Source organism: Aplysia californica, unplaced genomic scaffold, assembly GCF_000002075.1.
Source record: "Aplysia californica isolate F4 #8 unplaced genomic scaffold, AplCal3.0 scaffold00913, whole genome shotgun sequence".
Lineage (NCBI taxonomy): Eukaryota > Metazoa > Mollusca > Gastropoda > Aplysiida > Aplysiidae > Aplysia > Aplysia californica.
The window spans coordinates 127,092-140,471 of NW_004798183.1; the positions used below are offsets into that span (position 1 = coordinate 127,092).

The window sequence follows — 13,380 nt, forward strand, 5'->3', positions numbered from 1 at the left end:
GCTTGTTTGCGAGTGGTACCAGCGAACCATTGGTTACTCGCGGACGCTGATTTAGCTAGCCGACCTAACTTTACCCGTCACCATGGCCTTGGTCGTCTGTCGATGCCTCACTCTTTACCACTACAGGCCTCCATCTTCTATAGTAGGAGGGCCATTTTTGAGAACATCTAACATTTTGAAAACCTTTTTCTTCCAACTAGGCATGTCCATCCACTGCAGGATGTAAGCCCCCCCCCCTCTACTAAAACCTCCACTCTGTTCTGTCGTTTGTTCTCTATATCCAGCTTGTACCAGTTTGCTCGCGGGCGTCATCTTGCTACCTTCTTTCTGGTCTTCCTCTTGACTCTGAAAACCTAGGATATTGTAATAACTTTTCTTTACAAAAAAAATGGACGTTTGGACAATTTGTTTCTTTCTGTGTTATTCATATCTGTCACACCAATGTGCCAGGATCTGGACAATAAAGATGTATCTTATCATATCTTATCTTATTTATTCAAACCTAAAAACTGAAATTTCCACAGGGTATCACCCGGCTCTTCTTGACCAGGATCCCCTTTTTCAGAGAAGTGATTGTTGCGTCTTTTTCCTGCGATCATTGTGGCTACAGAAATGCCGAGCTTCAGCCCGGTGGAAGGATCCAGGATCGCGGTGTGTCGTTCAAACTGAATATCCAGACTGTTGAGGTGAGTTGTTAGCTCTGTTGTTAGATCGGTTGTTATCTTTGCTTGGCTGACCGACATTATTCGAATCCCCAGCACAGCCATTAAACCTGGCTGGTTCCGGGAGCTTTCAAGGTTTTTTTAACCACCTATCTTGGTATCAGTAGAAGTCTACACTCAGTTTGTAATTGTTATTGATCCATTTGTGAGGCATCATGATGAAATGAGGTGCTTGTCAAAATGATGAAATAAAAAAAAAAATCAGCATTTTTCTGGTTGCTCGGGAATTTTTTTCGATTATAAAAAAATGTGCTCAACTCCTTTTATGTCCATTGAAAAACACATTTCTGTGTGGATAGTACCGAAAAATGCCCATTAAAGGCGCGAAAAATGTAACTTTCCAGTTTCCAAGGACACTCAAACTTTGGAAGTCACCAAACTTTGGCAGCCATTTTCTCGCTAATTTTACCTGTCATAACAGGCGACCCTCACCTCCTTCAATCGCAAATATCTCTATTTCTATTCAAGATGGGTATTTTTTTGCGCCAAATGCAAGACAAATGAACAAGCCTTAAGATGATATTAATGTCTGTTTTCTATGTGCCCAAATATTGACGAGTGCCTGATTCCAACACGTTGTGACACGTATATACATGAGGCAGAGTGGTGGAATCAGGCTCTCGTCAAAAAATGAAATCGAAGAAAACAGCAGTTTTCTCCCTGCATAGCAATTTTTATCAAATTTTTGTTTTATGGCTCAACACCTTTTATGTCCATTTACAAACGCATTCCTTTGAGGACTTCACCGAAAACGTTGATTAAAGGCACAAAAATATAAATTTACAGTTTCCATGGACTCTCCAGCTTTGGAATTTACCAAGCTTTGGCTGCCATTTTCTCGCTAATTTTACCTCTTAAACCAGGTGACTCCCACCTCCTTCAATCCAAAATATCTCCACTTCTATTGAAGATGGATGGGTAATGCTTTCATTGAAAGCAAGACAAATGAACAAGCTTTAAGATGATACCAATAACTCAATATATGCCTAAAAATTGACGAGAGCCCGATTCCACCACATCGTGACACATATACTTGTATTTTACAAGTAGGGTAACTCTGTTCGCAAAGGGTGCGCATTTGCGAAGAGGGCGCCACCGAATTTGGAGGACACTTTTTTAATTGGCTCACAGAGAGGAGTGGACCCTCTTGTTATGTAGACTTTTTGAATTAAGTTAATTAACAAACCTGGCGGATTTTCTAAAATTACAGAGACAGAAGCGTCGGCCTCCAAAAGCGATCGTCGAAATAAAGAAATTTAGCTTTTTGCAACAAAACCGTCTCAAAACTGAAAAAACAAAGCGCGTCATGATCTGGAGAATATTTTAAAGAATCTTTTGGCGAAAACCGCATGTTGATCGATGCAGCCATTAGAAAGCCTTTTGAATAGCAAAATTCAGCCACCACAAATAGATAATAGATATGTATTGTTTCAGCAACTAGTTGTAAAGATGTTCTGTGGGTGTGTCATTAGTACCTTAACTCATTCAATGCTGAGCGCTCCAGCAGAGAACTCCCCTCATATACTGGGCAGTTTTGTTGTCATGGCAACATGAAATTAGGTCTTCCTGGGAAATTCAATCAGAACTAGCGGGCTCAATGGCTGTTTGAGCAGAAAAAAACACAGAAAAAAAAAATCTCCTTGACCTTTCCTTAAATGCATCATGATTAGTTCAAATAGCTTGGTATGGATTAGATAGAGTAATTCTTTCTATAAAGATAGAGAGGAAGAATTCGAGAATACTCATGGCTAGTATGTAGGTGGGGCCCAAGTTTTGTGAGTATTCTCGTCCATAGCTCTGAATGATTCAAGTAAAATTGTCCAGTGACTATATTTCATACCCAAATCAGATTCCTCTGTGTGAGGTGCAGAATTACTCCATTGGTCGAACTACTTGCCATCTCATACATTTATGATTTTTGCTTACCTGATTTTGAATTAAAAATTTTGCTGCTGTACTGAAAAACTGATTCTGTTTTTTGTTTTTTCCTCTCAGGATCTGAACCGTCAAGTTGTGCAGACAGCCCACGCCACTGTGAAGATTCCGTCCATTGAGTTTGAAATTCCTCCTTCTAAGTCAGGTCAGTAAAGTTGATGAACGGCATGCAGGTAATAATAATAATGAATAGCATTTGTAACACATATCCCCGCTTGACCGCAAGCTTTATGTACTTTACTCTATGTTTTTACCCCAGCAGACCATGAAACACTCAGAAACATTCTTGGCTTCCCGGGAAGCGTACGGTGCTAGCAAGTGATTAAGGGCTCAAACACTAACAAACTGACAAATTCTTTCGCTCTCTAGCTGGGTACCCATTCTTACCAGGGTAAAGGGAGTGAAATTCCTGTAAAGTGCCTTTCCCAGAACACATTTTTTAAATCTGCTACATCGTTGACTATATAAATATTTTACAATGGCTTTTTTCCCGTTATAATAAGTGTATGTCGTAAATACATTTTTGATTTTGTTTTTGTCATGTTAGAATTCTTTTTTGTTTTCTTAAAGATTGTTCTACTTGTTATTATTACCTTGTACTTGTAAAAAATTGATACTATAATGAAGTTATAAATCTCTCTTTGATCTAGATGTTTTACTCTTTTATTGTTTTTGCCCTCAGCGCTGACCACCATCGAGGGTGTGATTGACCGGGCTGTGGAAGGTCTGGAGCAGGACCAGGTGTTGCGACGGGTCAGTATCTCAGTCCAGGGTCAGGCTGTGACACATTCTAAGAAAGGAATGAGGACAAGAAAACAGTATTTATCACAGACCTGCCAAGCACTTGCAAAATTTCACTTTTTTATTTGTGTATATTTGCAATACACCTGTTTATTTGCTGTGGTGGATTTGTAATATGAACTGAATCTACTGGGGTTCTGGAGCCTCCCTATTTTTTCCCCAATCTTTGATTTTAGGGAAGATTCTGAGGAAAACTGCCAATTTTTTATTCTGAAGGGGTGGGCAGGTCTGTTATATCAGTCCAGGTTCTGACACATTGTAAGAGAGGAATGAAAGTAGTGTCGGTAGTCTAGTCGTTAGGCTACCGGACTTATAATCATGAAGTTGCAGGCTTGGGGGTAAAAAAAACTCGGGACCGACTTTGTGTCCTTAGGAAAGGCACTTCACACTAATTTTCCTCACTTCACAGAGGTGGGAATGGGTACGAGGCCATAGACAGTGAAAGATGCAAAGCTGCCACTTTTTCGCTTAATAGCGGAAACTCCGCGACCTCTGCTTCCGCTACATTCCTCCTTCCTCCGCTGGACCACTCTTGGTAGCAAATTGCGATACTTATTTTACACGTGGAAAACACTGAAATGGGAGTGAGATGAAAACGTGGCTTGCGCATGTCAGCCCATAGCTTCCTATATCCATTTTGTGTCTAGAGCTAACGTTTCACACTCTTTACTGTGGATTGTGGGGCGAAAGTGTCGACTGTCGGTTTAGCATTTGGACAATGACGTGCCGAGCTGTCATTGAAAATGGCGGAAATTTGAGAGAAATTGTGGCAGAATACAAAAATAAATCGAGCTGGACTGAGAAAGAAGCAGACAGTGTGCAACTGCAACAGTTCATTGGAAAATTGAGTAAGTCGGGTGCTGCAATTTATGTTTGATGCGATATAGAAATCTTGTACAGTGGCAAAGGTGTTGCCTCCTTAATCCAATACAGCTCTACATCGTTGCACAAATCGAAAGTGAAAGAAATTTTTTTTATGAGACACTAGCTGGCAACAAACACTGGATTTTTAGTCACCAAACTGGGTCAAATGCTTGTTAGTGTCTTGTTTTTTTGTTTTTTTTTCAAATACATTTTCATTCTGTATGTGTTTTGTGTACAGTATGTTGAAAGCAGTCTGTAAGGTGATGAGCTCTATTGTGTTACATCTGTCTCGTCTTGTATTTTGCAGATCCAGTACCCTGATGTGGCAGCCCAGATTGACGCCTTCATAGAAAAGCTGAAGGGTTTGAAGGCTGTGCAGCAACCATTCCATTTTGTGAGTGTTTTGTGGAGAGTTTTTCTCTTGTTTATTAATATATGTGAGGCAGCGTGGTGGAATCAGGCTCTCGTCAATTTTTGGGCACATCGAGTTATTGGTATCATCTTAAAGCTTGTTCACTGGTCTTTATTTGCATGAAAAAAAATATCCGCTTATCTTAAATACAAGTCGAGATATTTGAGAATGAAGGAGGTGGGGGCCACCTGTTTTCAGAGGTAAAATTAGTGAGAAAATGGCCGCCAAAGATAACTTATTTCCTCAGCTTAAGAGTCCGTGGTAACTGAAAATTTACATCTTTTGTGCCTTTAATCAACGTTTTTCAGAAAATCCACACTGGAATGAGTTCTTTAAAGGGCATTAAAGGTGTTGAGCCCAAAAACAACAATTTGATTAAAATTCACAAATCCGCAGAAAAATGCAAATTTCTTCACTTTGATCATTTTGACGAGAGCCTGATTCCACCACGATGCCTCACATATAGTGTTCCAAACACAGTCCGAATCGTCCAAGGTGGCCTTCCATTGTTGAGGAGAAAAGTGGCCGTCTTACACGGGGTCATTATTAGTACGCTTTAGTAAGAGTTTTACGGCACTCGCAACTGCATACTGTCATATGAGCACAAGGGTCATTATAGTGTAAAAAGTCAGATGCTGGAGGGGAATAGTAAGTGCCTGTTTGTACAGGGGATTTTTTAAATACCGTTTGAGAAGGTTTGACTGTATGTGATTTTGTAGTCTGCTTGTTCCTGTTGGTAAAAGTTCTTTTCGTCTTTGTCTGTGTCACATTGTGACTGGGTGCAAAGCTGGGACTAATGCCAACTTACGTCTTAGCTGAATCTAATAAGCACATAAAGCACATGCACGAAATAATTCTGTGTGCCTGATTTTTAAACTTTCTAAATATGTATATTTTAAATTCAAAATGAGGATGGGATCGACCAGTTTCCTAGCCATATGACAAGTGAGAAGACACACCTGTGTAAAGTGACTTTCCCCAAGGATGTAACTGTGGGTGATTGGAGGGTACTCTGGTGTGGTCTGCTCCTTCTTTCCTATCAAACATCTGTCGTCTTTATCTCCCCTCATTCTTTTTTGTGTTTGTTACTCCCTTGTAACACCTCTAATCTTCGGCACTTATATGACCATATTGTGTTGCAAGTGCCGTAAAACTCTTTCGGGAAAAAAAAAAAGGACGTAACTGTGGGCCCCATAAAGGATTTGATCCCATGACCTTTTGATTGTCAGCCCGACAGCCTAACCACTAGACCACTGATACCAGAAGTTGATAACATTACCTCCTAACAGTAGTATGGTAGAATAAATTGTGGTTTATTTTTTTAACTCTTTGCTTCCTGCTCTGTCTTCCTAGTAAAGTAATGCCTGTGCAACATGAACTTTCATTTGAAAGCAAAGTGTCGAGCATTCTGCTTGGGGGGCTCCAGTGGCTAAGTGAGTAGTGAGTTTTGACTCAAGCAATGTCAAGCAAGTGTCAGTGACACGGGGATTAGATGGGTGGTCACTGGGGTGTGCCCTTAAGCAAAACATGACAACCCTAGCTAAAAATACAGGGCGCTGCACAGTGGCGACCGACAGTGGCATTGTTTGTAAACTGTTCTGTATTTGTGTAATAGTGTGTATTTATGTATGTATTTATGCATGTATGTATTTATGTATGTACGTATTTATATTATTATTTATGTATGTATGTTTGCCATTGTAAAACAAAGTGCCCTTCTGGGACAAATAAAAGTATAATTTATTATTATTATTATTATTTATATTGTCATCAAATCAACTTACTATTATTTTTTTCTAATCAGCTGTTTTTCAACTATTTTTTCAGGTCATCGATGATCCGTCAGGAAATAGCTTTGTGGAGAATCCATATCCTTTTTGTGACTTTGTGACCCTTCCCTGCACTGGTATCTGGTGTGATGGTTTAATTTTACATACGCTCTTGTTAAATCTTACTAGTATTCTCTTGTTAAACACAAACTAAGAAATGCAAAATCCTCACACACTCTTCTCCGAGATGTTTAGATTTTTGCATCATGTCTCTCTCTCCCCCCGCGCGTCCACGTGTAATAGTTTGATGAGAGAGGGTTTACCGTAAAGTAACTTACTGTAAAACTCTCTGGTGTGATGGTGGGATCAGAGAGGGTTTACCGTAAAGTAACTTACTGTAAAACTCTCTGGTGTGATAGTGGGATCAGAGAGGGTTTACCGTAAAGTAACTATTACTGTAAGACTCTCTGATGTGATTGTGGGATCAGAGAGGGTTTACCGTAAAGTAACTATTACTGTAAGTCTGTCTGGTGTGATGGTGTGATGGGGGAGGTAGTGAAGAGAGCGAACACATCAGACACACCAGTGTTGATCTCCCAGGGATGTTCATTAGGACCACACAGCCCACGTACATCCGCCTAAAACTAAGTTGAGTAAATGTGGGAACATTGAGCTTTCAGTCCATTTATTTAAGATAAGATAAACTAAATTGATCCGTGGGGGAAATTTTGGGTGGATATACTTCATGAATACATATAGTGGGTAGTTATGTGAGACGGGCAGGAGACTACATTGATTCCAGTATCGGCAAAAATGCTATTTTAATAACGTTCACCAGTGAATCCATCTCTGTGCCGATGAGGAGCCACTGAGGACTGATTAGTTACGTTAACTTAGAGTAAAGGCGCTAAATCATGCAAATAGTGACACCATGTGTCATTTATCTTGCACGTCTTTTTGAACCCTCCTTCACGGTCATTGTGCCTCTAGATAGTAAATGAATAAACAGAACAAAACGCTGCCTCAAAATTAGTTTTATCTGCTCGGTACTATACAGCGACAAAGCACAGCTGATTAAAACCTGCAAATTCTTTGCCATATCAACAAACCGAAGAGCTACAACCCAAATGGCTGCTGGATCGGAAAAGTAAAGTAAAAGTAAAGTAAGTATCTGCTCGGTACCTAGTTTTGAGAAATGTGACGTCAAAGATTTTTGAGTTTCACATCATGTCAGGCTTTCACGAACGCAATTCTTTGAATATCTTGATAACGACTCCGAATACTCTTACGATTTTGATAGAGCAGATAGTACATTTGTGAGGCAGCGTGGTGGAATCAGACTCTCGTCAATTTTGGGGCATGTAGAGTTATTGGTATCATCTCAAAGCTTGTTCACCTGTCTTTATTTGGATGAAAAAGCATCCATTTATCTTGAATACAAGTCGAGATATTTGCGAATGAAGGAGGTGGGGGTCACCTGTTTTCAGAGGTAAAATTAGTGAGAAAATGGCCGCCAAAGATTAGTTATTTCCTTAGCTTAAGAGTCCGTGGTAACTGAAAATTTACATTTTTTGTGCCTTTAATCAGCGTAAAAAAAAAAAATCCACGCAGAAATGAGTTCTTTAATGCGCTTGAAAGGTGTTGAGCCAAAAAACAAAAATTTGATAAAAATTCACAAACCAGCAGAAAAATGCAAGACTCTTCACTTTGATTATTTTGACGAGAGCCTGATTCCACCACGCTGCCTCACATTTGGTTTCTGACCTCATGGTCGTGCTGACTCAAAACGGCCAAAAAATGTCAGATAGAACGTTGTAATTCTGAGGTAGCCAAATGTACTGGTTCTTTTTGTTTAGTTTTAGTTTTAGTAAGTGTTTTACGGCACTTGCAACACAATAAGGTCATATAAGTGCCGAAGATTAGAGGTGTTACAAGAGAGTAACAAACACAAAAAAGAAGAAGGGGGAGATAAGGACAATAGATGTTTGATAGGAAAGAAGGAGCAAAACACACCAGAGCACCCGCCAACCACCCACTGGTTCTTTTTGCTCAACAATCCAATAAGTAAATATAAATCAGTAAGAACAGACTGAAATACCTAAGTCACAGTGTCCCAGTGCCACACTGACATCATGTTGTTGACTGGATATAATGTACCTACATGCGTGCGTGCCACGCGTGTGTGTATATATTATATTATTTATATATAATAACGTTATATATAATATATAAATGGAGCATACACTGTCATTGTTATGTAACATGCCCCTGGAGAATGGATGAGCCCCTCGGTCTGGAAAATTGAGAAGCCGGGTTGGCAGTCACCCTGGGAACAGTTTTTGTTGGAAAATCGAAACTATGATTATTATGGTTCCTTTCAGACAAGTGTAGGCCTTCGAAAATAGGCTTTCGTCATGAATTTTTTGACCGAATCTCCTTGAATTTAAAAAAATGTTCTCCTTGAAACCTCCTTGAATTTGATGGGAAGTTCATGGCAGGAACCCTGTAGAACAGTGAATGGTTTCCTTAACTAACTTGCTCACGCTGGCACCGAACCGAGACCTTCAGCTTGTGGTGGCTCACTACGCCCGCACCAAGCAGCAGGACGAGGCTCTGGGACTGTCGGAGGAGGAGGAGGAGTCGACCTCGGAGGCTGGTGGCGCCACCGTGGGTCAGGACGACGGGGAGGGGCTCAACACACAGAACGAGGTGGGTGTGTGTGTGTGGGTAGGAGGGTGGGTGGGTATGTATGTGGTGGTGGGTAGGGGTAGGAGGGTGAGTGTGTATGTGTGTAGTGGTGGGTAGGAGGGTGGGTGTGTATGTGTGTGGTGGTGGGTAGGAGGGTGGGTGTGTATGTGTGTGGTGGTGGGTAGGGTAGGGTAGGAGGGTGGATGTGTATGTGTGTGGTGGTGGGTAGGAGGGTGGGTGTGTATGTGTGTGGGGTTGGATAGGAGGGTGGGTGTGTATGTGTGGGTGGTAGATAGGAGGGTGGGTGTGTATGTTGTGTGTGTGGGTGGGTGTATGTCTTTGTGTGTGTGTGTGTGTTTATTTGTTTGTGCTTGTGCATTTGTCTGTGTGCTGTTGTGTTTATGTTTTTTGCCTGTCCTATATGTCTCCGTTATATCATTATATGTTTGTGTGTATAATTATGTGCATTTGTCTGTGTGATACTGTGCTTATGTTTGTGTGTGGGTGTGTTTATGTGACTTGCTGAAATGAATGACCGGTAACGTTTCTCTGTCCCCCAGATTCTTCAGTTCAGGACCAACTGCCCAGAATGTGGTGCTCCGTGTGACACCAACATGAAAGTTGTCAGTATCCTTGAGCCCATTGAGCTGTCTGGTGCAGTAAAACATTATTTGGTGGACGGCTTGTAGATAGTAGTCGGACTTGTTTATAGCAGCCACCTGCCCAAAATAATTAGCTGTACGAACAACCGCTCCCCGCCCCCTTTAATTTTTTCTGTATATTATTAATTAATTTAATGACACTGTCCAAGAGAAGCACTTGTCTAAGATGACCACTTTCTCCTCGACTATGGCTGGTTGATTTGGAAAGGTTCGACTGTGTTAATCTGGTTCAAGTCTTGACAAGGATGAGCCAAACCAGTATTGGGATGAAAGTTTTGTGTTTGTATTTGTATTACCTGTGAGCAGAGTACTCTTTCTTACATTGTTTCTTTTAGCACAAATTTCTTGACAAAAAAATCCTTATAAGATAAACCTACTCTTTAATTATTAAAAATTTATATGAAAGTTGTTTTTGACTGAAATTATACATCTACACCAAATTTTTAATATTTTAACATTTTAAGATTAAATAGCCCATACCCAGCCGTGCAGTGAACTGTGAGTAAAAAAACCAACTTGTGTTTCGCACGCTCATATGACCTTATGCAGTTGCGAGCGCCGTAAAACCCCATACTAAACTAAAAATCTACTCTGTGGCCTATGTCTTTAACCCTTGAGCCCTCACCTCCTGAGGCCTCCGTGCCCCTCTGCTTGACCTCCTGAGCGATATATTCATCATCATCATCATTGCCTTTCACCCCTGGCAGGGTATAGGCCACATACAAGCTCCTTCCATTTATCTCTGTCCTGAGCCATCCTTCCAAGCTCGTTCCAAGTGAGCTTCATTTCTCTCATGTCCCTTTCCACGCATCTCCTCCATCTTTCCCGTGGCCTACCCCTGCTTCGTGTTCCTTGTGGGTTCCATCGCAGTGACTGTCTTGTGATGTTTCCGCTGGGCTTTCTTAAGGTGTGTCCCATCCATCGCCACTTTCTTAGTCCTATTTGAGCGATATATAACTAACATTCATATGATCATCAAATCACTTTCCATATCCCACTCAGGATAATCTTCGTCATTACCAGCATCTAATTCAGAAAGGTCTTCGGAATAATCAATAACATCCTGTGTGGTAAATGCTGTTTTCCGTGTGCGTTTTGTCCCGGGCGGGTTGTGTTAGAGATAGGGTGTGGGTGGTTGGCGGGTGCTCTGGTGTGGTTTGCTCCTTCTTTCCTCTTAAGCATCTATCGTCCTTATCTACCCTCCTTCTTTTTTACGTTTGTTGTTACTCTCTTGTAACACCTCTAATTTTCGGCACTTTTATGACCTTATTGTGTTGCAGGTGCCGTAAAACTCTTTACTAAACTAAACTAAGAGATAGGGTCTCCCTCATCGGAGCATCAGTGGCCAGGCATACAGTCAGTTTTACGCGCCACCGATAGACTAGCGGTGCAAGGGCTCAAAGATTTAACGAACCACTAATGATTATGTTTTCAGCGAGTGAAGAGTGAACCTTTATATTCGAGGTGCTTCAAGAATTTTATGTAAGTGTCTTGGTATGAAACAACGTTGTTGTTTGTCTGTTTGTGTCTGCTTCAGTTTGCTTCGTCGTTTTACTGTCTGTCTCTTTCTTATCAATTAACACGTCCAAACAAATGTCGCTGTTGTATCTTTCATTCTTTGTGGCGTAGGTAGTGTATTTTTTTCTTTGCATTAGTTAGCCGCTATTGTCTGTTGTGTAGTTGTTACACTCCTCACCATCGCACGCAGAAGACGCAAGATTGATTTCTGTGACAAGAGCGTCCTGGTCTTTCTGCTGGGATGTTGTATTTAGCCAAAGATAGTACATAACAAGATGGTCCACTCAGCCAAAAAAGTGTCCGCCGGAAGTCTGCTCTTTGCTCCAGATGGCGCTGCAGTCTGTTTTGAAGCTCTCTTTCGTTTTTCCAGAAGAAGAATAGGAATACCACCTCCTTGCGTACGCAGATTGACTGCTGTTCATCTGCAGTTCGGGTTCGTTCAGTGCAGATTTTCAGGTTTTAAAAAACTTTAATGACCTCTCGCTTTTCATTCTAAAGTCAAATTAAAGGAAGATAACAATCACCCCTTCCTCCGGAAAAGGTTTTTTGTCAGCGTAACCATTTTAAAGAAGCGTTCTTCCGAAATTAAAAAAAACAACTTGCTAGTTTCACTTTGATTTTTTAACACAAGTAGGGTAACTCTGTTCGCGAACGGTGCGCATTTGCGAAGAGGGTGCCACCGAATTTTGAGGACACTTTTTTAATTGGCTCAAAGAGAGGAGTGGCCCCTCTTGTTATGTAGACTCTTTGATTTCGCTCCGCCTGGGTTGGCCTTGACAGCCAGGGTAGCTGGTCGGCCTCCTAAATGATCTGAATTGTGTACAGTTCATGGGAGCGTTAAGACATCTGCATTGTGAAAGAGGATTGTTTCTTTTTCAGTCTTTATTTTTTACCAGCATTAAATGACTAATAAAGGGCCGTTACTGTGCTGCTGAGCTTCTCTTCGCTCAAACAAACGAATCTGTAGCTTGTGCCAGTACTTGTTAAAAATCTTTGACCCAGTGTGTAGACATCCCCTACTTCAAAGAGGTGGTGATCATGGCCACCAACTGCGACATGTGCGGTCACCGTGACAACGAGGTCAAGAGCTCGGGCGGGATCGAGCCCAAAGGTCGCCGCATGGAGCTGGCTGTTCTTACGGCCGAGGACCTCGCTCGGGACGTGCTCAAGGTGAGTCTAATAATAACAATAATAGTAATAATAATAATAGATTGCATTTATAGCACTCTATTCCGTACAAGTATAAGCTCTGAGCGCTGTACATCAATCACATGATCACTGAGCGATTCACACGAGATAAAATATTTCACTGCTAGAAAAACCGGTTCAACCACATAAAGAACTATCACAACCATACATTAATTATTTACATGTAAAGAAAGCATAAAAAAACACGACATCCGTACTTGCTAACACACTGTAAGCCCTGATGTCGTGGCTGGTACATAGGGAAAATTAGACAATTTTGCAATTTTTGACGCGCCAGGTATGACATTAAAGTGAAATTTTCAAATTCCTGATTCTCCAGTTTCATATAGTAGACATATCCGGTACGCCATTTTAGCAGCGCATCGTTAAAACTTTGTATCCAAAGTTATCAGCAAAGTATTGTGGCTATTAACACCTATAAGACTGCGGCCGAGAATATTCATGAAGCGCGACTGCTTCCCTGGGACTTGAGACGAGCATACTCACGAGTGAAATGACGAGATCTAAATAAAATCCAGTTGCAGTTTCTCTATACATATCCATGGTTTTTTTAAACTTACCAATTGGTTGTATTTAGATATTTTGCTCCCGATTTATGGAAATATTGAAAGTAGAAAGCGGCAAAATGAGTTCAAAAAGGTGTTTCACTGAACCCGGGTTTCACGACAAAATTAGTTTGGACGCAGACTTTGATGAAGAGGTTGATGGCTCGGACAAGGACCGTGACAATTCAGATCGGAAGTCTTCAGATTGAGAAGAAAAGTGATGTGGATAATAGAACATGTTATCGTTGATTGAAG

The 13,380-nt window shown here is 41.0% G+C and overlaps 1 protein-coding gene across 2 annotated transcripts in view; it reads left to right on the forward strand.

The window, feature by feature from the left end:
* LOC101847847 (zinc finger protein ZPR1) overlaps positions 1-13,380 on the forward strand; it is a 29,245-nt gene that overhangs the window by 9,426 nt on the left and 6,439 nt on the right. For both annotated transcript variants that reach the window (XM_005110591.2, XM_035972934.1), the window contains exons 4-10: positions 2,718-2,802; positions 3,340-3,410; positions 4,630-4,716; positions 6,562-6,602; positions 9,047-9,212; positions 9,752-9,818; positions 12,381-12,541. In XM_005110591.2, coding sequence (XP_005110648.1) covers positions 2,718-2,802; positions 3,340-3,410; positions 4,630-4,716; positions 6,562-6,602; positions 9,047-9,212; positions 9,752-9,818; positions 12,381-12,541 — 678 coding nt within the window. The remainder of the gene's footprint in view (positions 1-2,717; positions 2,803-3,339; positions 3,411-4,629; positions 4,717-6,561; positions 6,603-9,046; positions 9,213-9,751; positions 9,819-12,380; positions 12,542-13,380) is intronic.